At 45.6% G+C, this 26,641-nt stretch overlaps 1 protein-coding gene across 9 annotated transcripts in view; it reads left to right on the top strand.

The window, feature by feature from the left end:
- The window catches only part of fam184ab (family with sequence similarity 184 member Ab), a 286,418-nt gene extending 260,021 nt beyond the window's left edge, over positions 1-26,397 (top strand). For 4 of the 9 annotated variants that reach the window (XM_038799695.1, XM_038799689.1, XM_038799694.1 and 1 more), the window contains 2 exons: positions 25,303-25,382; positions 25,715-26,397. In XM_038799695.1, coding sequence (XP_038655623.1) covers positions 25,303-25,382; positions 25,715-25,740 — 106 coding nt within the window. In that variant the 3' untranslated portion in view covers positions 25,741-26,397. Of the gene's footprint in view, positions 1-25,302; positions 25,383-25,714 lie in introns of those variants that run through there. The other 5 variants (XM_038799693.1, XM_038799690.1, XM_038799688.1 and 2 more) reach the window with 2 other exon arrangements.
- Positions 26,398-26,641: the final 244 nt, after the last annotated feature.

The following is a 26,641-nucleotide window of genomic DNA, read 5'->3' as shown; positions in this document are numbered from 1 at the left end:
ATTCTCCAGCATATTCCGGTGAATAAGAAATATGCCACGAGTTGCAAATCTCCAGAATTTGCTCGTCGATTTATGTCACTCCATCAGTTGCTAAAAATAAATTTAATTTTATCCTGAACCACCTCATTACAGTTGGATTTATACATTAATTGCCCTTTAAGTTTGCCAAAGAATATTTGGGCTTGAATTGAACAGCGTCAGTATCTTTTTTATGTTGTGGTAAAACCAATCAATAACCTTTCGAGTCCAGAAACGGAATCATTTAAACCATTCAACCTCAATTCAGCACATGGTCAATTGTGAAGAGATTTAAAGAAAAAAAATTAAGTTTAATTTTTTTTCTTTCACTGCTTTCTTTACCAATCCAATTTATTTCCTTTCCTACAATTGATTTAATCTATGGGCTGGTCTCGCTCAATGGGCCAGGCAGCTGGTTTGAAATGCAGAACGAGGCCAGCAGCGCAGGTTCAACCCCAGTAGCAGCACAGTAGCATGGTGGTTAGCATAAATGCTTCACAGCTCCAGGGTCCCAGGTTCGATTCCCAGCTGGGTCACTGTCTGTGTGGAGTCTGCACGTCCTCCCCGTGTGTGCGTGGGTTTCCTCCGGGTGCTCCGGTTTCCTCCCACAGTCCAAAGATGTGCGGGTTAGGTGGATTGGCCATGCTAAATTGCCCGTAGTGTCCTAAAAAGTAAGGTTAGAGGGGGGGGGGGGGGGGGGGGGTGTTGTTGTTGAGTTACGGGTATAGGGTGGATACGTGGGTTTGAGTAGGGTGATCATTGCTCGGCACAACATCGAGGGCCGAAGGGCCTGTTCTGTGCTGTACTGTTCTATGTTCTATGTACCCGAACAGGTGCCGGAATGTTGCGACTAGGGTTTTTCACAGTAACTTCATACTTGTGACAATAAAAGATTATTATTAATCTGTACTTCACACTTCCTGTTGATTCTTTTGTTTCTTTCCCAATCCTTTGAACTCATCACACTGAAGCAGTGCTGTGCCATTGAGGTGTCATCTTTCAAGTGAGATGTTGAACCAATGTCCCCTGATTTAGGATGGACATAAAAGTAGGAGAGGTGTCTTGATGTTCTGACCAGAATTTCTCTCTCAACCAACATGACTAAATCAGATTATTTTGTTTAATGTTTATCTCGATACTCATGGAATCATGCAATTTGGCTGCTTAGTTCCCTAAGTAAAAGTAATGTATGCATCAATACATTGAAGGCTGTGAAGCACTTTGAGTTCACTAAGGTTCTGAAATACACTTTTAAGTGCAATCCCTCGTTTCCCTAAATCATTAGTGCTCTTCACCATTTGGAGCATTTCAGAATGATCTGGTCCTTCTGAAGTTCAGATTGGCTGAGATTTTCCACTCCCGTTCCTATCAGGCGTGAATGGCAAAGGGAGCCCAAATTGCCGATGTAAAGGTGTGATGCTTGTCCTCGTCCTTCTCCCCACTGCTCGTGACATAACTAAATTCCCGACGTTCAGGAACTCCATTATCATGAATTTGAATCTAATTATCAGACCTACACACCGGATAATCCCCTTCAGACCCGCCAGAGGAGCTCAGGTGAGTGCATCATCAGGGGGGGAGTGTCTTGCCAAGGGCAGTGCCAGGAGGCAGTGCCGGTGGGTTGGGGGTGTGGAGGGAGAGCAGGCTGTTCTATTTTTACTTCTGTGTATTGGGGTTCTGTGTACTGGGGCGGACTTTAAAAAATTAAGTTGAGGGGCGATCATATGATGCAGGTGCGGGAATAACAATATTTCTGCAGGCTCTGGCGTTACTCCTCTTTTAATCCTTCATTTATCCCATTTACACGGTTCATACTTACCTAATCCAGGAGTGAAATCCAGCACGATTTCAGGCTGAGTGTTGGAGAAAAATTGTGGGTGAAAAGGAGCAGTCGGTTCAATATGATGACTTGATCCTTGAGCGGGCTCTTGATCAGGCACTCTTGAAGGCACTGCAGATGATGACTGTGAACATGATTAGAGTTATAGACAAAAAAACTCTGCTTGCTGACATACAACATTAGTGCTCATGAGACCAAGATGCAGAATACTAATAAAAGGCTCAATGAAACGGGAGAAAAAATTCTGAATGTTGAAAATGTAACTTCCTCAGCTGAGGCCTGCAAGCAGTCTTTAGAAAACCACTACATGGTGTGTCAGAAACCCTGGAGAACCTTGACCGGAAGAAAAATGTCCGAGTTATTGGTTTACCCGGAGTGGAGGTAAGATCCTTAAAATCTTTGCAAGCTGGCTACCATGTTTTCTTAAACTGGATGCGAAAGCAGGGCGTATCAAGTTGGGAAGGCAACATCTTACCCTATCTTTGAAGCTTGGGGGCAACTAATGTCCCCAGCCTGGAATAATTTGTTTTCGTACCTTAATGGATCGTCAGAAGGTTCTGGAGGTGGTGAGGCGTAGTGGGACATGGCTCGATGGGGGGGCGAGGGTCTCTTTCAAGATTTCTCGGTGGTGATGCAACAGAAGCTTAGAGGCTGCGATGAAGTTAGAAAATGACTCAAGGCTGCTGGAGTGAAGTATACCCTGCTTTATCTTGCTGAGGGTGATATCCAACAACTCCATGAAGACATCTGATAATCCGACTACTGACTTGGCTTTTGTGAAGTCCATAGAAAGCACTAATTCGGAGTTATAGACTGCTGCTCATTGAAATATCTGGTCTCTCTCCCTGTCACAATGCTTCTTGTCTGATCTTGTGTTACTATATATCATGTTAGCAGGAAGAAGTTTAAAAAATGAGCACTATACTGAATGTTTTAACCTTAAGAATCTCAAGGACTTCCATTTATCGTGAATGGAAAACACCCTTCAACATACTCCTTCGAACTAAGGGGTGCGTTGTGTAAATGGTGTGATAGTTGAGCCGCATGATAAATGATAAATATGTCGTTTCTTCTCACCCATACGTTTGTGATGGTAATATAAGCTCTTTACTATTCTTACTTTAACCATGATGAATATGAATACCACCGTTGCTGTGTGGTGGGTGAGAGGTTTAGGTCTTCATGGATAGGTCAGCATGTGGGAGGGGCATTTGGCTCCCATTCTCATTCTGGGTTATCTTTTCTCTTTTCTGAGGAGCACACCTCCTTATTGTAATGATGGCAAGGTTACGGGGTTAGCCTTATGGGTCCTCACATGCGTTGAGGAATGTCTCCTTAGAACTAATGTCATTGTGATTTTTTTCGTATTTATTTCATGTTGTGGTTACTGAATTGCATCCTGCAATAGTACAGACAGGTCTCTTAACTGACTGCGGAAAGAAGGATTCACTTCAGGAGTGATTGCATTTATTTCTAAAGCAAAACTATATTATAAATGCAATATTAAGCTTTTTAACTTCGCTCATGAAAAGAACAACTTATAATTACCCCTTAATACTGCTGCACAATTTCCCATTAAACAACAGGAAAATAACTTGCAGCTCTCAATCTGCTTTAAAATTAGCAGGGCATAGAGTAATACTTTGCATACAGAACAGATTCTGACTTTGGTTAGAACTCCTTCAGACTCTGGCTGAATATCTTCAAATAGCTGCTTCCGCTGGGTTTCAGTCCCTTCCTTCTGTTCAGACATAGACATAGAATTTACAGTGCAGAAGGAGGCCATTCGGCCCATCAAGCCTGCACCGGCTCTTGGAAAGAGCACCCTACCCAAGGTCAACACCTCCACCCTATCCCCATAACTCAGTAACCCCACCCAACACTAAGGGCAATTTTGGACACTAAGGGCAATTTATCATGGCCAATCCACATAACCCGCACATATTTGGACTGTGGGAGGAAACCGGAGCACCCGGAGGAAACACGCACACACGGGGAGGATGTGCAGACTCCGCACAGACAGTGACCCAAGCCGGAATCGAATCTGGGACCCTGGAGCTGTGAAGCGATTGTGCTATCCACAATGCTACCGTGCTGAGACAAGACTGTTCTGCTTTTAAGGTATTATTACTCTTGTTTTTAAACTCTCCTACTTGGAAAGAATTGTGCACTCAGAGTCAGGGAGATCAGAACTCAGCTCCTCTCTCTCTCTCTCTCTCAAAGCTTCTCCAAACTTTTTGCCTTTCTGACCTCCACTCAGAAATGACCTAATCTCCACAAGCTGAAAACACATTGGGCAGCATTCTCCTTTTGAGTGACTTAAGTGCTGACACTTAACTGCTGACTGAATGGCTGATGTTCCACATTCCCGATGGGGGTGCAAATTCCAGAGCTATTCAAGACATGCTAATGGGTCAGCGCTCATGTCATGTTTAACTAGTGCAATTCTAACCCACACCGGCGTGTGATTCGCTGGGGTCAGGAATAGCCCTCGAGCCTTTAAAGCTGCAACTGCATAAAAGCTGCCACCCCTGCCAACGAGAACAGAAAATTTAGCGCTCAGCCAAAACTCCATTCACTGAAGAACCGGGACTAGAGAATCCCGCTGGCGTGAATGGATGGAGAATTCCAGCCCCTATCTTTCCTTATAGAAGAGGAAGTGGAGCTAGCCTTGTTGCAGGAAGCTCACTTAGGTGACCGGGAGCACTGAAAGTTGAAGCGGGACTGGGTGGGACAGGTGACTTTTGCCTTGTTCACGACTAGTAGTGGGGGCATAGCAATTTTAGTCAATAAAAATGTTCTTTTCAAGATAGAGATTGTGTGAAAGGCAAGGGGGATAGATATGTGATTGTAAAAGGACTTTTACATGGAGAAACAGGAATCCTCCTATCCAACAGACAAGGACTCTAGCTTTGGTCTGTGAGGTGTCGAGAACACTGCATCCTTGGGATAAGAATTCACTTTTTTCTCTGCTACTCATCAATTTCATACTGGAATTGATTACTTTTTCATGCCAAGAGCAATCCTATACTTGATGGCCTCCTCCTCTTTTCCTTGAGTTTTTACTTCAGGTAACCTCCCCCGATCTCGGTCATAAGCATGCAGGTGCAGAAGACACAGGTTAAGAAGACAAATGGCATGTAGGCCTTCATAGCGAGAGAATTCGAGTACAGGAGCAGGGATGTCTTACTGCAATTATACAGGGCCTTAGCGAGGCCACACCTAGAATATTGTGTGCAGTTTTGATCTCCTTATCTGATGAGAGATGTATTTGCCATAGAGGGAGTGGCTTTGACCATGAGTGTGCTCCAACCTCGTAAGGCCCTAGGGCCTGATGGATGTGAATTTTACAAGGAATTTAAGGACTTGCTAATGGATCCACTGATTGGCAAGTATAGTCATTCATTTGAGGCAGGTCTGCTGCTGCCTGCAGCTCCAAGCAGCGAATATTTCCTTTATTTTGAAGACAGGTAATAATCCTGAAGGTTGTGTATCCTACAGCCCAATCTTGCTCCTGAACGTAGATTTGAAACTGTTGTTTAAAGTGTTGGTGCAACGCTTGGTGGGAATGCGGGCATCAGATTGGGTTCATAAAAGACTGGAACTCTTGCAACAATGTCAGTAGATTATTGAATGTAATTCAAGTCTTTCAAAAACAGGTGTTCGATGGGTTAGTGATTTCCTTAGATGTGGAGAAAGCTTTTGACCGTGCCTTATCCTCCTCCCCACCGAGCTCATTCCGTAGCTTATTCATTGTATGGTTGAAGCACTAAGTTCAAGAACCAATGTTTTGGCGTTCTCCTGTCTTTTTCTATGTTTATGTGTGCACAAGTAATCATTCTGTGCTGTACCAGCTTTTCAATAGTTTGTTGCATAATTTGTAAGAATTGATAAAACTCTAACAAAATTATATGTAAAAATACTAAGTTGCAGGTTGAGCTGCCCCACCAGCATTACATTGTGGGACCGCCCCTTTGAATTTTTCTAAGTTATTAATGATGTGATGAAGATGGACACTATTGGGACTGGCAGCTTCAGCGCCACTTTTCCCGCCTGTTGCGACACTCTGCATAAATCGGGAAAGTTCTGCCCTTTATCTTTGATAATTGAAAATAGGCAAATTTGTACTTAATCTAATATGCAAAATTGATATGTTGTTTTCTGACAGGAACTACTGACTCTCTTTATTTAAAAGATAAAGTGGCTCATAGATCAATTAATACTTACATAATTTAGTGAACATGGAACTGACAACTGTGGTTAGATAAAAAATAAGCCTGCTATAGGCAGAAGAGAGTAAAGAGGCTTAATTCTGAGAAATCTTGTGACCAAACGTCCTTTGTGAATAATTTAAGTTTCTTAGAGGCAATTTTTACTTTTCCCCAACCAACTTCCAAGAATACTATAATTTTTTTATTGGATTGCCACCCTCAGTATTTTTTTTGCTTGTTTATGAATCAAGAATGAAAAAACCCATCACATTTCCCACAAGGTCTGAGCCCTGTAGGTGCTCAAACCCCCCACCCTTGGCCCGTCCAATTCCTTCACCCCCCCCCCCCCCCCCCACTCACCTCCCTGTCCTGGGACCCGCACATTTACCAGATCCTGGACTTCTGGGACTTGGGCTCAGGACCGTTAGCAGTTCTAGCACTCTGCACTGAAGCTTTGCATTGCTGGGACTAGGGCGCTACTGACCTGCAGGTGTCTCTGGTGGGATTCCTATGAGTGAGGAGTGGAAGTCTCATCTCCCGTAAATTAAAGCAGTGCATTTATTGTCAGAGAAGCATTCATCGGCGATGCTTCGATGGTGGGAAGGGAAATCCAGCTGCCATCCTAAAAATCCCAGCCAAAAACGTTCTTGCTACCACCTGCCCAAAAAGACAGAACTGCTGTCAAAAATATTTTTAAAATTTTTATCATCAGGCAGGTGCCAGGACATCCTATAACAGGGGTGGGCAAACTACAGCCCACGGGCCGCATGCGGCCCGCCAAAGGTCTTTATGCGGCCCACCAAGATCAAGTCATAAAAAAAAAAAATTTTAATTTAAAAAAAAAAAATTTTTTTTTTATAAGGTTAATGGGGGGGGGGGCTGTTGCGTTACTGGTATAGGGTGGATATGTTGACTTGAGTAGGGTGATCATTGCTCGGCACAACATCGAGGGCCGAAGGGCCTGTTCTGTGCTGTACTGTTCTATGTTCTATATGAGGCGCCCAGAATCATAACCGGGTGAAGCGCCATTTTTGAAAAGTAGAGACAAAGAGGGCTAAAGGCAGGATGCTGCCGGGGGAAGCGCTGAGGTATATGCCGCACGCTAATTGGTTACAACCGGGACTATTAATTAATATACTATGCGCCCCTTTAAAATTGTGAATTTCTGAATGTGGCCCTTGCACGGAAAAGTTTACCCACCCCTGTCCTATAACAATAAATGATTGTCCCAAGTGAATTTTCTTTCCCTTCCACATGACACAGTCCCTTTACCAAACTTACAGCTCATGCGTGTTTGATGGTCTTCAAAGGATCAACCAGTCTTTCCTGCTCTGGTATTCTGTTCCATGAGTCATTCATCCCAGAAAACTAAAGGTTTTGGCCAATTCAATCCCATAGACCTCAAAGATGCATTGGCCCCAAATTCAGATGAGAGGGTGAAAGGATGAAGGATGCATTCAGTGTAGATGTTGAAAAGTCTCCATGACTCCTCTAAACTTTGTCAGGTCCAGAGGGATGTGGTGCAGTTAAAATGCTTTACATCGGCTTTGGGATACTTGGGGCATCCCACATCAGAAACACATTCTAGCTTTTGCAACAGACCTCCTTTGTAAGGGGATCAGTATAAAATGATCATTTAAATATTCACAAAAATTACAATTTTTTCCCCCCAAAAATTAGATCACAACAAACCTTCAAATCAGATCAGATTAATTCCTGCTGGTGGTCAGGTGGGTACAGGGGCCACAACATCAAGGCATTTAGAAAATTATAATATAATTTGGAAGAGTCAAAACTGATTTATGAAAGAAAAATTGCATATGAGGTTGTAACTAGTGGGGTGATGAGGGGAACTATGGATGAATTGCATTTGGATTTTCGAAAAGCATTCAACAAGGTTCCAGGTAGATACATAGAAGGTAGGAACAGGAGGAGGTATTTTGGCCTTTCGAGCCTGCTCCACCATTTATCACAATCATGGCTGATCATCCAACTCAACAGCTTAATCCTGCTTTCTCTCCGTAGCCTTGATACCATTCGCCCCAAGTGCTACATCTAGCCTCGCTTGAATATATTCAATGTTTTAGCAGCAACTACTTCCTGTGGTAATGAATTCCACAGGCTCACCACTCTTTGGGTGAAGAAATGTCTCCTCATCTCTGCCCGAAATTGTTTACCCCGAATCCTCAGATTGTGACCCCTGGGTCTGGGCACACCCACCATCGGGAACATCTTCCCTGCATCTACCCTGTCTAGTCCTGTTAGAATTTTATAAGTCTCTATGAGAACTCCATCATTCTTCTGAACTCCAGCGAGAACAATCCTAACCTAGTCAATCTGGTTTGGCACAGTGGGTGAAGGGCTGGTTTAGCACAGTTGGCTAAACAGCTGGCTTGTAATGCAGAACAAGGCTAGCAGCGCGGGTTCAATTCCCGACCGGCCTCCGAAACAGGCGCCTGAATGTGGCGACCAAGGCTTTTCACAGTAACTTCATTGAAGCCTACTTGTGACAATAAGCGATTAGTATTATTATTATTATCTCTCCTCATATGACTTCTGCCATCCCTGGAATCAGTGGTAAATCTTCGTTGCACTCCCTCGAGAGCAAGAACATCCTTCATCAGAAAAGGAGACCAAAACTGTACACAAAATTCTAGGTGTGGCCTCACCAAGACCCTATATAATTGCAACAACAAATCCCTGCTTCTGTACTCAAATGTACATGAGGTTATTACACAAATTTAGAGGTCTTGTAATTGGGGGCAACATATTAGGGTGAATTGAGGATTGGTTAAATAATATAGAGAGTAGGAACTAACAAGTCATTTTTGAATGCAGTACTGTAAGGATCACTGCTTGGGCCTCAGCTATGTGCACTCTCTATCAATGACTTAGCTGAGGGGACTGGGTGCACTGTATTCAAACTGGGTTAGATAGATTGGGTTGTAAAATTGGCTGATCAAATATAATGTGGAGAAATTCGAAGCTATCTACTTCGGCGGGGCAATAGAAAAGCAGAATTGAATTAAGTGGAAAAAGAAAAGCAAAGTGTCGATATTCAGAGGGATCTGGTTGAACTTGCACAAATCACAGACGGTTGACATGCAGTTACAACGAGCAGTTAGGGAAACAAATGTTATGTTATCCTTTATCAGAAAAGGATTAGAGTTTAATAGTAAAGAAGTCTTACGGCAGTTCCATTCTTGGTAAGATGACACCCAAAGTACACTTTTGCTCTTATAAGGAAAGATAATACTCACCTTAGAGGGAGTGCAACAAAGGCTCCCAGAACAATTTCTGGGATGACTCGGATTGTGTAGTCTGCACCTTAATTCCCTGGGGTTTAAAAGAATGAGATGTGATGTTAAGGGTTTGGCAGGGTAAAAGCTGGGAGGGTGCATCATCTGACTGGGAGTCAGAAAAAGGGTTGATTGTTTCAAACATAAATGAAGAGAAATTTCTTGGTTGAAGGATTTGGATACTAAGGGAATCAAAGGATCTAGAGATAGTGTAGAAAGGGGTAGCAGAGGGAACAGGATCAGCTTTGATCTTATTGAGTAATGGAACCAGTGCAAGTGACCGAGTGGCCTACACCTGCTTCAATTTCTTTTATTCTCTATGTCTGGTCTGATATGATGTACCTCTGTTGAGTATAGGCCAGTTGTTATTATATTCCCAGGGTTTAGGATTCCCACAATGAGGATTTCCCTGCTTTCGTCCTACCTCATCCCCTTATGATTTGGCCATGTTTGTTATGGTCCAAAACACCATCTTCAACAGGCAATTGCAGAAAGTTTCAGTACAATTCCAGGACCCAGCATGTATAAACTATAAATTGCACAGTCAATGGCAGATACAACTAAATCAAATCTTGCGAACTGGCTCAAATTTCAGTAATTGCACTCAGTCACAAAGTCTTTCAAACTGTCTTCCTCACAAGGAATTTCATCTCTCCTCAGAGCTATCAGCTGATCCTCCAACTGACAGCAGTGCATAGCCAACCAGTTACATATAGGCACAATCTTAACAACAAATGGCACACGTCTGCAATTTGCTCAACTTGGTCTGGGTGGGATGGACCCATTCAATGTTATCTTTCAGTAACAGAAACAGCTGCAGAAACTTATTTTCAGCTTCTGGATCTGGACGGTCTTCAGTGTTCTTCAGCTTGCTTGTGCTGCATCAGTGGATTCCCACAACTTCTATTGCTGCTTGGACTGATCTGTGTCCTTTTACATTTTTCAAAAAGGGTTTAGTTTGGATTTCCCAATCCCAGTTTGTTTTTTGATTTCCTTAGAGACTGGGAAATTCTGTTTCATTTCTAGGTTTACCTTTACTGCTTTTTCAGTTCAGTTTCTGTTTTGAGCAAGGATATGGCTCAACAGTATACAAATCAAATTTACAAGTATCAATTCCCTCACGTTGCTCAGGTTGCTTCAGATGTCCTTGAAATTCTGTAACTGCCTGAAACCTTTGTTGTGTTGGACTCGACCTTGATTTTTCAGCCTGTGGAATCTGTCAACAGATTGAAGAAGGAACATGAAAGGCAAAATACATTAGAAGCGCAAGACAGATGGGATGTACAATTCAAATTACATTTTTTCAGGGCCATTTATTCTTGCAAAATAAATTTAATGCCAAGGTTAAATTGTATGATAAATCAGATTCTCATCAAGACCTGCAGCTGCTCCTAGCTCATCAGCCGTAACAATATAGAGAAAGAATACTTTGAAGCTAAACACCTTGACAAAAGGACCAGCATAACTGGCATTTAGTGTTAAAGACAATAAAAAGCTTAACTTGGCTGTATAGGAGTAGTCTATCCCAGAGCCCAGAGCTGAAGGGGTTGGATTACGAGGAGAGGTTGAGTAGACTGGGACTGTACTCATTGGAATTTAGAAAGATGAGGGGGGATCTTATCGAAACATATAAAGTTATGAAGGGAATAGATAGGATAGATGCGGGCAGGTTGTTTCCACTGGCGTGTGAAAGCAGAACTAGGGGGCATAGCCTCAAAATAAGGGGAAGTAGATTTAGGACTGAGTTTAGGAGGAACGTCTTCACCCAAAGGGTTGTGAATCTATGGAATTCCTTGCCCAGTGAATCAGTTGAGGCTCCTTCATTAAATGTTTTTAAAGTAAAGATAGTTTTTTGAAGAATAAAGGGATTAAGGGTTATGGTGTTCGGGCCGGAAAGTGGAGCTGAGTCCACAAAAGATCAGCCATGATCTCATTGAATGGCGGAGCAGGCTCGAGGGGCCAGATGGCCTACTCCTGCTCTTAGTTCTTATGTTCTTATGTATTAACATATTATTGTTATTAGTTGGTATCTTCCATTGGATCAAATTTGGTGGCCACAGTTCGCAACCTGTTGGCGAATCTTAGCAGAATCCTTTGACTTTTCATTCTTTAAGTAAGCATGCACACGGGCATACACAATTTGCCTTCAAAATAGTTTATGCTATCTAGGTTCTTGCTATTATTTCAACAGAAAGCTCAAAGTAACTAACTTTGCTCCAGCCGAAATAGCATAGAAACTAGGGCAAGGTTTTGAGCCAAAATGTTATTTGAGAAAATGTAAACCATTCTGAATGCTTCTCCCTTCCACAACTTGCCATTGCAAGAAATCACACTTAGCTGTGCTCGACAATTATTTCCTCGAGCCAGGAAAAGTTATCATGCTTTTTTACATCTCAAAACAATTCTGGGAAACTGGACAGAAGGCCACGCAGCTTCGCTATGGCATATGGAGGATTAAATGGTTACATTATGAGGACAGGATATATAAAGTTGGTATATTCCCTTAAGTTTAGTCATGCAGGGATGTGGGGAGAGGATAGGGGAGTGGAAGTATGTGGATCATTCCTTATGAGTGTCGAATGGCCTTCTGTGCTGTAATGATTATGTGATTCCATGTAGGGGCCTGAATTTTACTGTGATAATGACAGCAAAACGGTCAGTGCCCACCAGCATTACTCTACTGAAACTGACAGCAACTTGAGGAATTCAAACTTGTGCAGAATAATGTGGAAACCCAGAAGTTATAGTCAGTGAATCTACGTTCCTCCAGATGATGCACACAGATTCTCATCTCTCTTGCAATTGTGAATTGATGAGAGCTGTTAGTCTTCCTGTAAGTACCCTAAAAAGTTACACCTTGTTGAATGAATATATTTGTGGGATGTCAAATTTCTCGACAATGACTAAAAATCATATATATTTTTATCAGCAAAGTGATGGAAGGAGTCATCAGCAGCGCTATCAAGCTGCATTTACTCAGCAATAACCTGCTCACGGAGGTTCAGTTTGGGTTCCGCAAGAGTCACTCAACTCCTGACCTCATCACAGCCTTGGTTCACACATGAACAAAAGAGCTAAATGCCAGGGGTGAGGTGAGAGTGACTGCCCTTGACATCAAGGCAGCATTTGGCCTTGTATGGCATCAAGGAGCTCGAACTAAGCCTGCCCAGCATCTACAATGTACAAGTCAGGAATGTAATGGAATACTCTCCACTTGCCTGGATGAGTGCAGCTCCAACAACACTCAATAAGCTCAACACCATCCGGGACAAAGCAGCCTGTTTGATTGCCCCCCCTTCCACAAACATTCAAACCCTCCACCACTGACGAACAGTGGCAGCCTCAGGTGGTGGGGTTATCAGGTATCTGGAGTGCACCTTGTAGATGTTGCAGTAACTCACCAAGGTTCCTTAGACAACACCACCTAAACCCACGACCACTACCATCTAGAAGAACAAGAGCGGCAGATATCTGGGAACTCCACCACCTGGAGGTTCCCCTCAAAGCCACTCACCACCCTGACTTGGAAATATATCGCCGTTCTTTCACTGTCGCTGGGGCAATATCCTGGAACTCCCTCCCTCACAACACAGTGGGTGTACCTACACCTCAAATACTGCAGGGATTCAAGAAGGCAACTCACCACCACTTTCTGAAGGAAAACTAGAGATGGGCAATATGTGCTGACCTATTCAGCAACATCCACATCCTGTAAATGAATTTTTAAAAAGCACATTTATTTTCTATTTTAAAAAGTGTATCTTTGTTTTAGCTTCAATGTTAATGTAGTTTTAGCTTCAGCTTACCTTCTTATTTTTTAAATTAAAATGAACGATGTTAAGTGCTTTTAATTTTCAGGTTTCGTGTGGGTGAACAATTGTTAGGTTGTCTCATTGCTAACTTACATTTCTGCTTCTGCACATGAAGACATCATCTTGATTTGATGCTAGATCTAAACGGCTGTGGGGAAAGGGCAATTACTGCCACAGATTCACTATATGTTTGTTGGCAGCATTCCTTGAGGCCATTCCTTGAGCATCTTGCTTCATTACTGATTGCAAAATCCAGGCAGAAAATATTACTTAGGAGTTGAAAGTGCAACTGAATGGTAAAGGATTTTTAAAAGTACATTACTGAGTTCTGGCAGTCATTCGCAAGACCAGCATTTGTTGCTCAACCCTAATTGCCCTTCAGAAGGTAGCAGTGAGCCATCATATTGAACTCTGCAGTCCATATGGTATAGGTGCACCCATACGGTGGTTAGGAAATGAAAATCGCTTATTGTCATGAGTAGGCTTCAATAAAGTTACTGTGAAAAGCCCCTAGTCGCCACATTCCGGCACCTGTCCGGGGAGGCTGGTACGGGAGTTCCAGCATTTTGACCCAGTAACAGTGAAGAAACGACAATTAAATTTCCAATAGGAGAACTTGCAGATGGTAGAGTACCCTTGTCCTTCCAGGTGGTAGATGTTGGAGCTTTGGCAAGTGCTGTGGAAGGACATGTAGAAAATTCTTGCAGTGCATCTTGTAGACAGTGCTGCACATTGCAGTTTATTTAAGGTGGTAGATTGGGTACCACTCAAGTGGGCTACTCAATTGTCTTGGATGGTATTAATTTTCTTAAGTGTTGTAGGAGCTGCACTCATCCAGGCAAGTGGAGAGTGTTCCATCACACCCCCAACTTGTGTCTTGTAAATGGTGGTTAGATTTTGTTGTGGCAGGAGGTGAGTCATTCAGTGCAGATTTCCCAGTCCCTGATCCATTCTTGTAGCTATAGTAATGACATGATTGGTCCTGTTGTGTTTCTGGTCAATGGTAAGCCTCAGGATATTGTTGGTGGGGGATTCCGCAATAGTTTTACTGTTGAACATCATGGCATTTGTTAGATTCTGAAGCATGTGATTCAATGCACTTACTGCTCTTTGATGTGGTTGATGTTTGTAAACATTGGGATATAAGCACTGAGAGCCACTCATCCATGAAGGGAGATGAATGAATTAAGGCTACAGCTGGTTTGTGGAAGTTGTCAATCACAACCCACTACTAGAAAGGAATGAATGGCTTACAGCGAATGGATCTGAGGAGTTGAAACACAGGACACAGCTGTTCTCCTTCAAGGGGAATGGAGACATGGAGCCCCCAGGCACAGTTATAGCTGTATTTCTTTCACTTCCCCCATAAGGACTGCTCTTTAGCCAGACAGGGTTTCTTTTCTAGCCCCCCCCCCCCCCCCCCCCATCTAGTCAAGTGGTCTCTCTAGTTAGGGGTACCTGTGGGGTGTTCCTTCAGTTAGGAGTTCCCTGTGGGCTTTTAATTCAAGGAGTCCCTGGGGGGTCTCCATATTCATGGAGTTCCTGGGGGAGGGGGGGGGGGGGGAGGAGGGTGGCTCTATTAAGGGGTTCCCTGTGGGGGGGTCTCTATAAAAGGCGTCCCTGGGGAGGTCTCCTTAAAAAAGATCTGTCTGGGGGCCTCTCAATTCATGGGGTCCCAGGGGGGTCTCCCATGAAGGGGATCCCAGGGTGACTCCCTATTAAGAGCTTCTCTGAGGGTCTCCCTATTAAGGGGGTTCAGCTTTGTAGTGCAGACGGGGGATGGTTGGCGGTGGGACTTCACTACTGGGCCGCCATTTCGAGTGGGTGACCCAATAGCAGGATTCCCTCAGAAATCTCATACTCCTCGCCTTGTATTGATTTGCATGTCAAGTTAAACGGAATTACTTCCCAATTTGCACTCCCAAGGTTGCAGTTCTTCTCTGGCAGGAGAACATAGGGCTGGATTCTCCGATTGCCAATGCCAAAATCGTGTTCAGCCATTGGCCGGAGAATCCGTTTTTACGCCAAAGTCGGGGGCCGTTGCCGTATTTCGGATGCTCCGCCCCTCAAAAATGGCGTACGCGCCTTTGGGACTGCCTCAGGATATCACCCGAAGCCCTTCCCTGATGCTCCGCCCCCCCTCGATGGGCCCACTTCCCGACGACGTCGGTCGCGTGTCCTCTCAATTTCTGGGCACCTTGCGTGGCGGCTGCGGACTGTGCCCAGTGCTGTCACAGTCGCGGGGGTGGAGGGGAGCCGTTCCACTGGCAGAACGGGCTTCGCCGGGGGGACTGGTGGGAGTGGTTCAGGGCTGGTAAGGTGGATTCTAGGGGGGCAGACCGGGGCTGGTAATGTGGATTACAGGGAGGCACTATCTGGCAGGCCCGGTCCGCGCACAGATGGCGCCGTGTTGTATAGCGTGGCCACTGCAGGTCGCCGCTGTGTGCATGCGCAGCCATGGACCCCACCATTCTCCGTCCGTATCTGCAGGTAAAGCTGGGGGTTTTACGTGGCACGGCTGGCTGGCCCCCACTGGGCAGAGCATTGGTGCGGGGGCGGCACCAACATTTCGGTCATAAGACCCGATGCTTCAATAATGGAGAATCCAGCCCATAGTCTCCCAAATGAAGAATCTTACCCATCGACTTAAAAGACAAAGTAGTGAATTTCATGAGATCTGATCAAAAACTCAATATCCTACTGAGTGATATTTCTGTGGGTTTTATTTATTAATTTGCAGGACATAGCATCATTGGTAAGGTCAGAATTTAGTTGATCTATAATGGCCCTTGAGGTAGTGTTGAGCCACCAACATGAATATAACTGAATGATTTAGACGGCCAATTCCAAGGGCAGTTCAGAGTCAACCATATCTCTCTGGGTCTGTAGTCACAGATTGACCTAACTGAATAAGGATGGCAGACTTCCTACTCTAAAGGAAATAATTGGTCCAGATAGATTTTTACTGCAATCTGGTTTCATTAAAGCCATTATTGATGCCATCTTTTTATTTCAAGCTTATTTAATCGATTAGAATTTAAATTCCTCAACTGTCAGGGTGCGATTTAACTCGTGTCTCTGAATCTTTACTCCAGGCCTCAGGATTACTAGGCCAGGAACATAATCACAATGCGATAACATGAGGAATTAAGTAGAAATGGCATCATCACTGTCAGTTGCGATTTGCAACATTTTATGAATCAAGATTAAGGGCTTGATTCAACGATTGGGTTGCCCCCAGTCTGGATCTGGGCGTGCCAAGTGAATCCCGAGGGAGACCCAAATCAGGCTCCAGTAGGTGCGATATGACCAGCATATTTAAATGAGCCAGGAGGATTCTCCTGGTGCCTGGGAGTCGATGGCCATTCCTGCGAGAATGTTCCAGGGCAAGTACTGGTCTACACAAACATGGGCGACACCTCGGGGGTCTCAGTCCATTAGAGACCCCCGGGTGGTCAGACAGGGCAGGGTAGTAACCTGGCACACCTCTGGGCACTCTGGCACCACCCGAGCTGTACCTCCCTGGTATGGGATGGCACTGCCAGGGTGACAGGCTGGCAATGTCTGTACCAAGTGCCAGGTTAACACTGCCAGGCTTTTGGCCCTGGGGGGGAGGGACCTTGCCCATTGGAGGGGGAGGAGACGGAATGTGGACATTGCTGGCTAGGCCAGCATTTATTGCCCATCCCTAATTGTCTTTGAGAAGGTTATGGTGGACAGGTACTGATGTACCGTTAATTACCACGAGACGAGAATGGTGAAACAATCGAGGCTTTATTGAACAAGATGTTGTGCCTGCTGCAGCTGGAAGCAGAATGGGAGCAGTGCAGGAGAGCATACACTTTTATACGCCACCTGCTGGGAGGAGCCAGCAGGCTGGGATTTACTGTGGTACCTGTAATACATGGGCAGTTCCGTAATACATGCAATGTGTTACTAGTGGTGTTTACCACATTCACCCCCTGTTTAAAGAGTCCGACGAGGCTGAAGAAAACATTACAGATTGAGTCCGTCGGTGGCTCTGACCCTCCGCTGTGATCGCCTCAGTCCTGGTGGTGATGTGGGCGCCGACGTGGTCACCTGTGACTCCGGGAGCGTGTTGTCCTCATCTTCGTCACCCCTTAGTGGATCCAGTGAGGGGACGGATCCTGATGGGGTGGGGGCTGTGGTGAGGTCCGCTGCTGGGAGGGTGGGTGGTGCAGGGGTGAATGAAGCAACTGGGGGGGGAGAGCGGTATTAGGTCGGGGGTTGTAGGTGGGGACCCAGCGGGTGCCAGGTCCCGGAGGGAGACTGTGTCCTGTCGCCTGATGGGGTGTGCCACGTAGGCGTACTGCGGGTTCGCATGGAGGAGGTGGACATTCTCAACCAAGGGATCCGATTTATGGCTATGCACATGCTTCCGGAGGAGGTCGGGTCCAGGAACTGTCAGCCATTTTGGGAGTGAGACCCCAGAGGTGGACTTCCTGGGGAAGGCAAGCACACGTTCGTGAGGGGTCTCATTAGTCGCGGTGCACAGGAGCGGCCGGATGGAGTGGAGCACGTCGGGAAGGACCTCCTGCCTGCGGGAGACCGGGAGGTTTCTAGACGGAAGGGCCAGCAGGACGGCCTTCCAGACTGTCCCGTTCTCCCCCTCCACCTGCCCATTTCCCCGGGGGTTGTAGCTGGTCGTCCTGCTCGAGGAGATGCCCTTACTGAGCAGGAACTGATGCTGCTCATCACTCATGAAGGAGGATCCTCGATCGCTGTGAATGTAGGTGGGGAAACCGAACAGAGTGAAGATGCAGTGCAGGGCTTTGATGATCGTGGCAGAAGTCATGTCGGGGCAGGGGTCGGCGAAAGGGAACCGGGAATACTCATCAAGTGATGAGTTGAGGAAGTACACATTGCAGTCGGTGGAGGGGAGGGGCCCTTTTGAAGTCCATGCTGAGACGCTCAAAGGGGCGGGAAGCCTTCACCAGGTGCACTCTATCTGGCCGGTAGAAGTGCGGCTTACACTCTGCGCAGACTTGGCAGTCTCTGGTTACGGTCCTGACCACCTCAGTGGAGGAGGGCAGGTTGCGGGTCTTGACAAAATGGAAGAACCGGGTGACTCCTGGGTGGCAGAGGCATGGGGAGAGCCCGGAGTCGGTCCACTTGTGCGCTGGCACATGTACCGCGGGATAGGGCATCAGGGGGCTCTTTGAGCTTCCCCGCGTGATACAAGATCTCATAGGCAGGAGATTCATTCTCCTCACTGACCTACGGTCGGTTGCCTCCATGTTTAACAATATGCAGTGGGGCAAGATCAAAAATGACAAGATCCTGAGGTGGAGGATCATGAAGGCAACCGACCGTTGGTCAGTAAGGAGAGTGAATCTCCTGCCGGCCAGGTAATGCCACCAATGTCGCACAGCTTCCACAATGGCTTGGGCCTCCTTTTCGACAGAGGAGTGCCGAATTTCGGAGGCATGGAGGGTGCGGGAAAAGAAAGCCATGGTTGAGGGTAGCGGCCAGAGCTACGTCTGATGCATCGCACTCCACCTGAAAGGGGAGGGTCTCGTCGACTGCGTGCATCGTGGCTTTGGCGATGTCCGCCTTGATGTAGTTGAAGGCCTGGCGGGCCTCAGCCATCAGGGGAAAAACTGTGGACTTGATGAGTGGGCGGGCCTTGTCCGCATAATTAGGGACCCATTGGGCGTAATAGGAGAAAAACACCAGGCATTGTTTCAGGGCCTTGAGGCAGTGGGGGAGAGGGAGTTCCATGAGGGGGCATATGCGGTCGGGGTCAGGCCCTAGGACTCCATTTTCCACTACGTAGCCAAGGATGGTTAAGCGGAACGCGCATTTCTCCTTATTGTAGGTGAGGTTAAGGAGTTTGGCGGTATGGAGGAATTTTTGGAGGTTTGCGTCGTGGTCCTGCTGATCGTGGCCGCAGATGGTGACATTATCCAAGTATGGGAAGGTGGCCGGCAGCCTGTACTGGTCAACCATTCGATCCATCTCTCGCTGGAAGACCGAGACCCCATTGGTGACGCCAAAGGGAACTCTAAGGAAATGATAGAGGCGGCCAGCTGCTTCGAAGGCAGTGTATTGGCTGTCCTCCGGGCGGATGGGGAGCTGGTGGTAGGTGGACTTCAGGTCTACTGTGGAAAAGAGTTGATACTGTGCAATCTGATTGACCATGTCAGATATGCGTGGGAGGGGGTACGTGTCAAGCTGCGTGTACCTGTTGATGGTCTGACTGTAGTCAACGACCATCCTGTGCTTCTCCCTAGTCTTCACTACCACCACTTGAGCTCTCCAGGGGCTGTTACTGGCCTCAATGATCCCCTCCCGCAGAAGCCGTTGGACCTCCGACTTGATAAAGGCCCTGTCCTGCGCCTATACCGTCTGCTCCTAGTGGCGACGGGCTTGCAGTCCGGGGTGAGGTTTGCAAACAGTGAAGCTGGATCGATCTTAAGGGGTTGTGAGGCCGCAGACGATGAGGGGTGGGGCAGGGGTCCGCCGAATTTCAAAGTAAGGCTTTGGAGGTGACATTGAAAATCAAAACCTCCTAACAGGGCTGCGCAGAGATGGGGGAGGACATAGAGCCTGAAGTTGCTGAATTCTACGCCCTGAATGGTGAGGGTCACGACACAGTATCCCCAGATTTCCACGGAATGAGATCCGGAGGCCAGGGAGATTTTCTGGGTGACGTGGAATACAGGAAGGGAGCAGCGCCTTACCGTAGCAGGGTGGATGAAACTCTCTGTGCTCGCGGAGCCAAAGAGGCAGGTTGTCCCGTGCCCGTTGATCGTTACCATTGTCGTAGCGGTCGCGAGGTTGTGGAGCCGAGACTGATCCAGGGTGATGGAGGCGAGCTGCGGAAGATGTTGGGAGGTCCCAGGCTGATCAGCGGTGGCGGACATATCAGCGGGCAGCGAACGGCCCGACGAGCAGGGGTCCTGAGGCGTGGTTTAAGATGGCGGTGCCCACGGTGTGCACATGGCGGGCGGCATCAAAGATGGCGGCACCCGCGGGCCGCACGTGGCTTGTGGTGGAGAAATTGGCGGCGCCCACGGGCCGCACATGGCTTGTGGTGGAGAAGATGGCGGCACCCCTGGATCACACGTGGGGGGGGTGTAGCAATGCCGGGCCTGGAAACAGCGGTGACCGACAGGGCCTGGCAAACGGAAACAAAGTGGCCCTTCTTCCCGCACCCATTGCAGGTTGCGCTCTGCGCCGGGCAGCGCTGCCTGGGATGTTTGCTCTGGCCTCAAAAATAACATTTGGGCCCTCCGGAGTTGGTTGGCTGCTGCGCGGCGCAGGCTTGCGGTGAGCTCGAGTCGGCAGCTGGTGGGGCCCACAATGCCCACGAGGGTGCCGCGTGGTCGAAGATGTAGGCCTCCAGATTACGGGAGGCCACTTCCAGTGAATTAGCAAGCTGCCTAGTCTCTGCAAGATTGAGCGTACCCCCTTCCAATAGGCGCTGGTGAACGTACATAGACTTCATGTCCGTGACATAAGCGTCTCTGATTAATAGTTCATTGTGTTGGACTGCCGAAACTGCCGGGCAGTCACAGTTCCTACTGAGAATCTGTAGAGTCCGCAAGAAATCGTCCAGAGTCCCCCTGGGAGGTGCCGTCTCGTGGCCAGGAGGTGCCCTGGAATACACTTGATTCACTGACTTAACGTAATGTCCCTTTAGTAGTGTCATCGCTTCTGTGTAGGTGGGCACATCCCGGATGATGGGAAAAATTTCAGGGCTCACCCGTGAATAGAGGACTTGGAGCTTCTGTGGGTCCAAGAGTTCTTAAGTGGCTGCTCTGAGGTAGCCTTCGAAGCAGGCTAGCCAGTGGTCAAAGGTGGGCGTGGCATTGGCTGCGTGAGGGCTCAGCTGCAGGTGATCAGGCTTGATTAGGAAGTCCATCTTTTAAAATCTTGTGCAATAAATTGATGTACCATCAATTACCACGAGACGAGAATGGTGAAACATTCGAGGCTTTATTGCACAAGATGTTGTGCCTCCTGCAGCTGGAACCAGAATGGGAGCAGCGCAGGAGAGCATCTACCTTTATATGCTCTGGGAGGAGCCAGCAGGCTGGAATTTACTGTGGTACCTGTAATACATGGCAATACCATAATACATGCAATGTGTTACTAGTGGAATGGACTTCTTGTGTTCCATCGACAGTGAAGGAACAGCAATATATTTCCAAGACAGGATGGTGAGTGTGCTAGAAGGGAACTTCCAGGTGATGGTGTTCCATATATCTGCTGCCTTTATCATTCTAAATGGTCAGTGTTCGTGACTTTAGAAGGTGCTCTCTAAGGAGCCTTGATGAGTTCCTGCAGTGCATCTTCATTGAAGGTGGTACATACTGCTTCTATTGTGTGTTGATGGTGGAGGGAGTGAATGCTTGTGGATGGGGTGCCAATCATGTGGACTGCTTTGTACTGGATGGTGTTGATCTTCTTGAGTGTTATTAGAGCTGCACTCATCTGGGCAAGTGAAGCGTACTCCATCACACTCCTGTCTTATGCTGTGCAGATTGGCTGGTGTCAGTTCAGTTTCTGGTCAATGGTAACCCTCAGGATAAGCGATGCTGATGCCTGTGGATGGCAAGGGAAGATGGATAGATTCTTGAGGCAGTATTATGTTATATAAAAAAAGAAAATGCTGGATAAACTCAGCAGGTCTGGCAGCATCTGTGGACAGAAAAGCATGGTTAACTTTTCAAGCCCATATGACCGTTTTATCATGTTTCTCTCTCAACAGATGCTGCCACACCTGCTGAGTTTTTCCAGCATTAACTGTTTTGATTTCAGATTCCCAATATTCGTTGTATTTTGCCTTCATTTCAGTGTTATATGATATTGGATACTTGTCAGAAATGTTCAACATTGGGCCAGTGTAACTGGTTTTCTAAACTACAATGCTTCAAAGTCATGAGGAGTCTGGACAGAGTAGGTAGGGCAAAACTGTTCCTTTTGCAAGGATTGGGAACCAGAGGACGCTGATTTAAGGTGAGTAGAAAAAGAGCTAAAGGTGAATATGGGGATTTTATTTTTTTACAGCGAGTGGTTTGGATCTGGAATGCACTGCATGAGCATCTGGTGCAGATACCATTCCTTGGGATGTTCAAAGGAAATTAGATAATTATCTAAACAGAACAAAAACAGAGGGCTCAAGCTAAAGGTGGGGGAGGGGGATTAGCGGAGTTACTCTTGCAGAGCACCGACTTGGATGCAAGAAACTCCTGCCGTATTGCAACCATTCTGTGATAACTTGGACATGGAATAAGTCTTGTTTGGAGAATGATGTCTACTTCATAAATGACATCTCATCTAACCGTAAAACTAGTGAGATTCAGTTACTGGAAATTTGAAACAACAGATCTATCGACATCTGTAAAGAAAAAGACAGACTGAAAATTTGGGTGTTTATCTTTCATTAGATCTGAAGCCTGATAGATAAACAAGTTTGTTTGTGACAGAGAGAAGGAGAATGGGCATGGGGGGGGGGGGGGGGGGGGGGGGGGATGGTAGAGGAAGAGAGTATCAGCAGATACACTTGTCACTCAGATGTTGTTATAGGTTAACTGACCTATTTAATTGAAAGCTGTTAGAAGCAGTAAAATGGTTAACACTGCTGCCTCACATTGCTAGGGACCAGGGTTCAATTCCGCCCTTGGTGACTCTGTGGAGTTTCCACATTCTCCCCATGTCTCTGTGGGTTTCCTCCGGGTACTCCGGTTTCCTCGCACAGTCCAAAGATGTGCAAGTTAGATGGATTAGCCATGGTAAATTGCTCCTTATTGCCCAAAGGTGTGCAGGTTAGGTGGATTAGCCATGGTGAATGTGCAGAGTTATGGGAATGAGGCGGGAGTACATCATTATGCAACCACTATTATGAAGAAATAGAAGGTATAGCTATGGGCTGACACTAACATCAATGTAGGTCAGCTGGAGAGCTCAAATTAAATAATGATGACAGACAACTGCAGTACTAGAGGTAGACTTTGGGGACCCATCATGGGGATTCCAGACCCAGGATGGAGCCCACTTTATTAACCTGTGGGATGGTATTTTTCACTTCACTTATGTTTTGCCAGGCCAAGGGTAAGGAAAGTCACAGCCTGGCAAAATGGAGGAGGGGGTCAAAGATGTTCAAACAGGGAGCACTTTCCCAACCTGTCACAAATGCAAACATTGACCTTATAATGACAACTGGTAGCGTGCCGTACCAGTGACCTGCTTTCCACTAACATACTAAAATCAGGCTCCCTTCTGATTGTGACCTATCTTTCTCCTCCTGCAGCAATTCGCAACCTTAGCAGTATCGTCCATACCTCAAGAATGATTTTTTTTTTTTCAATGCAAATCATCTCATGATAATTGTGATGTTTCTCTCCAAGGCAAATGTGATTATGCTTTGAAAGCTTTGAGACACCTCCTCAAGATCAAGAAAGGGACTATAGAGAAGCATTTGGTTAAATAAGGGCCCTGATTCCAGTCTCCAGATCATTGGAGATCATCCCACACGACGCGCTTTACGACTCCTCTGAAGTCCACTACACTGCCTTTGTGGGAACTGCATGGGAAATTGAACTTCCAATGGGCTGTGCCCTGGGATCCTTCGGGAAGTCTCCAACTCTGAGTTGGACTGTTACAACGTACTTACTGAGAAAATGTTAGTCAGAAAATTCCTAGTTTAATTCCTGGGTATCTATGCACCTGACCATGCTCCCAATTCCCCACTACTCCTCAACAACCCTGACTCTTCCCTCGAAACTGATCAGAAGATATTTGGGCCAATGTTTGGGAAACAAAGCAGAGCTGAAGTTGTAAATGCAGTCTCTTCGTGTCAAGAAACCTCAAGGACACTACTGATCTTGTCCATTAATTTTAAAGATGGAAAAATATGGGTTGCGTTCCTCTAAATCCCCATTATCTGTGGCCAGTAATTGAGGTTCTCCGTAAACAACGTGCAGATTGACCCAAACTTAGGAAAGCAACTGAAAAGTTGAGCCTTACATTCAACAGTAATCTCCTGGCACATATTTGAACAGGTTCTCTGGAAAGGAATTCACCTCTTTAGTTCTATGAAGCTTTAATTTGTTTCCTTTTTAAATGATCCTCGTACGAACTGACTGCATATTGCTTGGTATATGGACAGCACAATTAATAGTTCCATAGTTTTTATGAGTTTCTCCTTTCTCAGGAAATTAGTTTTGAGAATTTTTTTAAAATTCCATTAATAGAAACTGCCTACACCATTTAAAATTTCTGTCAACTTAAGCAAATCTTTGCCGTATACAGATACATAAGCCCTGATATTAGCTCAGAGGCAGGGATGGGATCAGGGTGCTGGTTTGCAGTTAAGAAACCTAGAAAATGGGTTTCTTCAGGTTGTGCTAAACATAACAGTAGGATCTGATTAACATTTCTCCATCTCCATTGACTGGCTTTAGCCATCCAGAATGAGACGCTGGCTGGCTGTTGGATGGAGGGAGAGGGGGGTGACATTCAGTGCCAGATCCCAGCCAGGGAGCAGAAAGAGCAATTGGAGGCTTTGGGTGAGATTGGATGTGTTGGTGTGGACATCGGGGGTTTTGGGCGTAAGGAGAGATCATAAGGGTCAGTGGGTGTCTGATCATTGGGGATGTGGGCAGGCGTATGAGGGGGGGGAATGGTGAGGTTGTCAGCTGACTGCATCCAGCAGGTGGGTGGAAAGTCACTTGCCCCCTGGATTTAGCAATCATCTTCCCTTTTGTCAACAAGTTTCCTGAGGCCTGAGATGGTTGGAGAACACAACTCCCACTTTGAGGTAGGACGTACTGAGAAAAGTCAAAGCCCATTCTGATCACGCAATAATCATCTGCTACAACAACATGAGTATGAGCAATTCATTAGAGCAATTTATGCATTTAGTGAGTATTATTGCCTCAATCCGACATCTCCCTAATATTACTGTCCAGTCTCTTGTTTGAACACCTTGATTCTAGATCCTGAACCAGCTTTTTCACTAAGTTATGTGTGTGGGTTGATTATTTCACTTCATGTGAAACGTTGTCTCAGAATATTATGGGTAACCTTGGTTTGTTAGTCACCATTTGTTAGCTGCTCTGATCTCTTTTTCTGCATGTTTTCATTGTTTGTAGATTTGAGGTGTCAGTGTTATTTTGCCCAGTCAAAGATATTGATCACAAAAAAGTCTTAACATTTCTGGACACGTGCACAGGTAAGTCCGTGTATTTATCCAAAGTCTCCACTCTGAACTCGAGATCCCAGATATTCACATCACAGGTTAAACTTCCTGAGCAATTCTCAAGTATGTCTGTGCGTTAGGACCTTTGCAGTATTCTGATGTACATTTTCCAATGGACTTCCTGGGGTTGGGAAGAATTGGGCGAATGTTCCATTGTGAAATAGTTACAGTTCCTATTATGGAAAATTAATTTATTTCAAAAGGTATAAGGTAGACTGTGCCAATGGAAATATTGAATGAGATCCGATATCTTTTGAACTGTCATCGTACAAAGTTATAAAAATGTTTTCCTTCTTTTAATGTAGCCCTCCACAGATGGAAACCACACTAGTCACAGAGTCTTCATCCGATCCACAGCATGAGGAATGGTTTGCAAGATATTTTACTTTCTAAAACTAGCCAAATTCCTAATGGATCTCTAAAACCGCATAGACCTGCAGTGCAAGCATGATGCTACAAAAATACATTTTTAGCACCGTCGAATATATTTATTGTGAGAAAAACATTGAAAAAGGATCAGTTACAACATTAACAGCGCTAATGTGAGCACTTGTATTATTTGCCTGGGACAGTATGAAATACCATCTAGGGCTTTAAAGAATCTGTGTAATATTTCCAACAGCATAAGATGTAAAGTATTTTGTTTACCTATTAATTTTAAATTCTGATTTTGGACTCTTTACTCTTACCATTTCCCAATTAAGTGGCTGAAATTCAGAGGTGACGTTCTTCCAAATCTGCCAAAATACTCCTAACTGGCTAATAGAGTGGTTAACAGTGACTTTCCCGATGAGTTTGTTTTGCCTCCTCTGTGAGAAATGCCTAATACCTGATTGGCATCTTCTCAGTACACATTGACCTGTTTAAAGTTACATATATAATTTCATGTACAAATGTGTAATATGTTGAAATATAATGTAGATGTGAAATATAATTTGGATATAGTTTGTATTAATTGCAAAATAAACTTTAGTTCCTTTAATGTAGAGGTTTGCTTTTATTTTGTTCAGGATTATACTTATGGCAGGAGCAGTTCATGAATTAACCATTAGCATTGCTTGACATTTGGATTTTATGTACTGTTTGCTCATTCCAGTTCACTGGAGCAAATGCAATAGTATACTATTCGGTGTCATTAAAATGTGCTGCATATAAAATGAAACAAAATAAAATATAGCATTATCGGAGCAGGATAAAGTGACCTCTTGAGTTTTTTGCAGGGTGAATAAACT

This window comes from Scyliorhinus canicula, chromosome 6, assembly GCF_902713615.1.
Source record: "Scyliorhinus canicula chromosome 6, sScyCan1.1, whole genome shotgun sequence".
NCBI classification, from domain to species: domain Eukaryota; kingdom Metazoa; phylum Chordata; class Chondrichthyes; order Carcharhiniformes; family Scyliorhinidae; genus Scyliorhinus; species Scyliorhinus canicula.
This window is presented reverse-complemented; position numbering and strand designations above follow the sequence as displayed.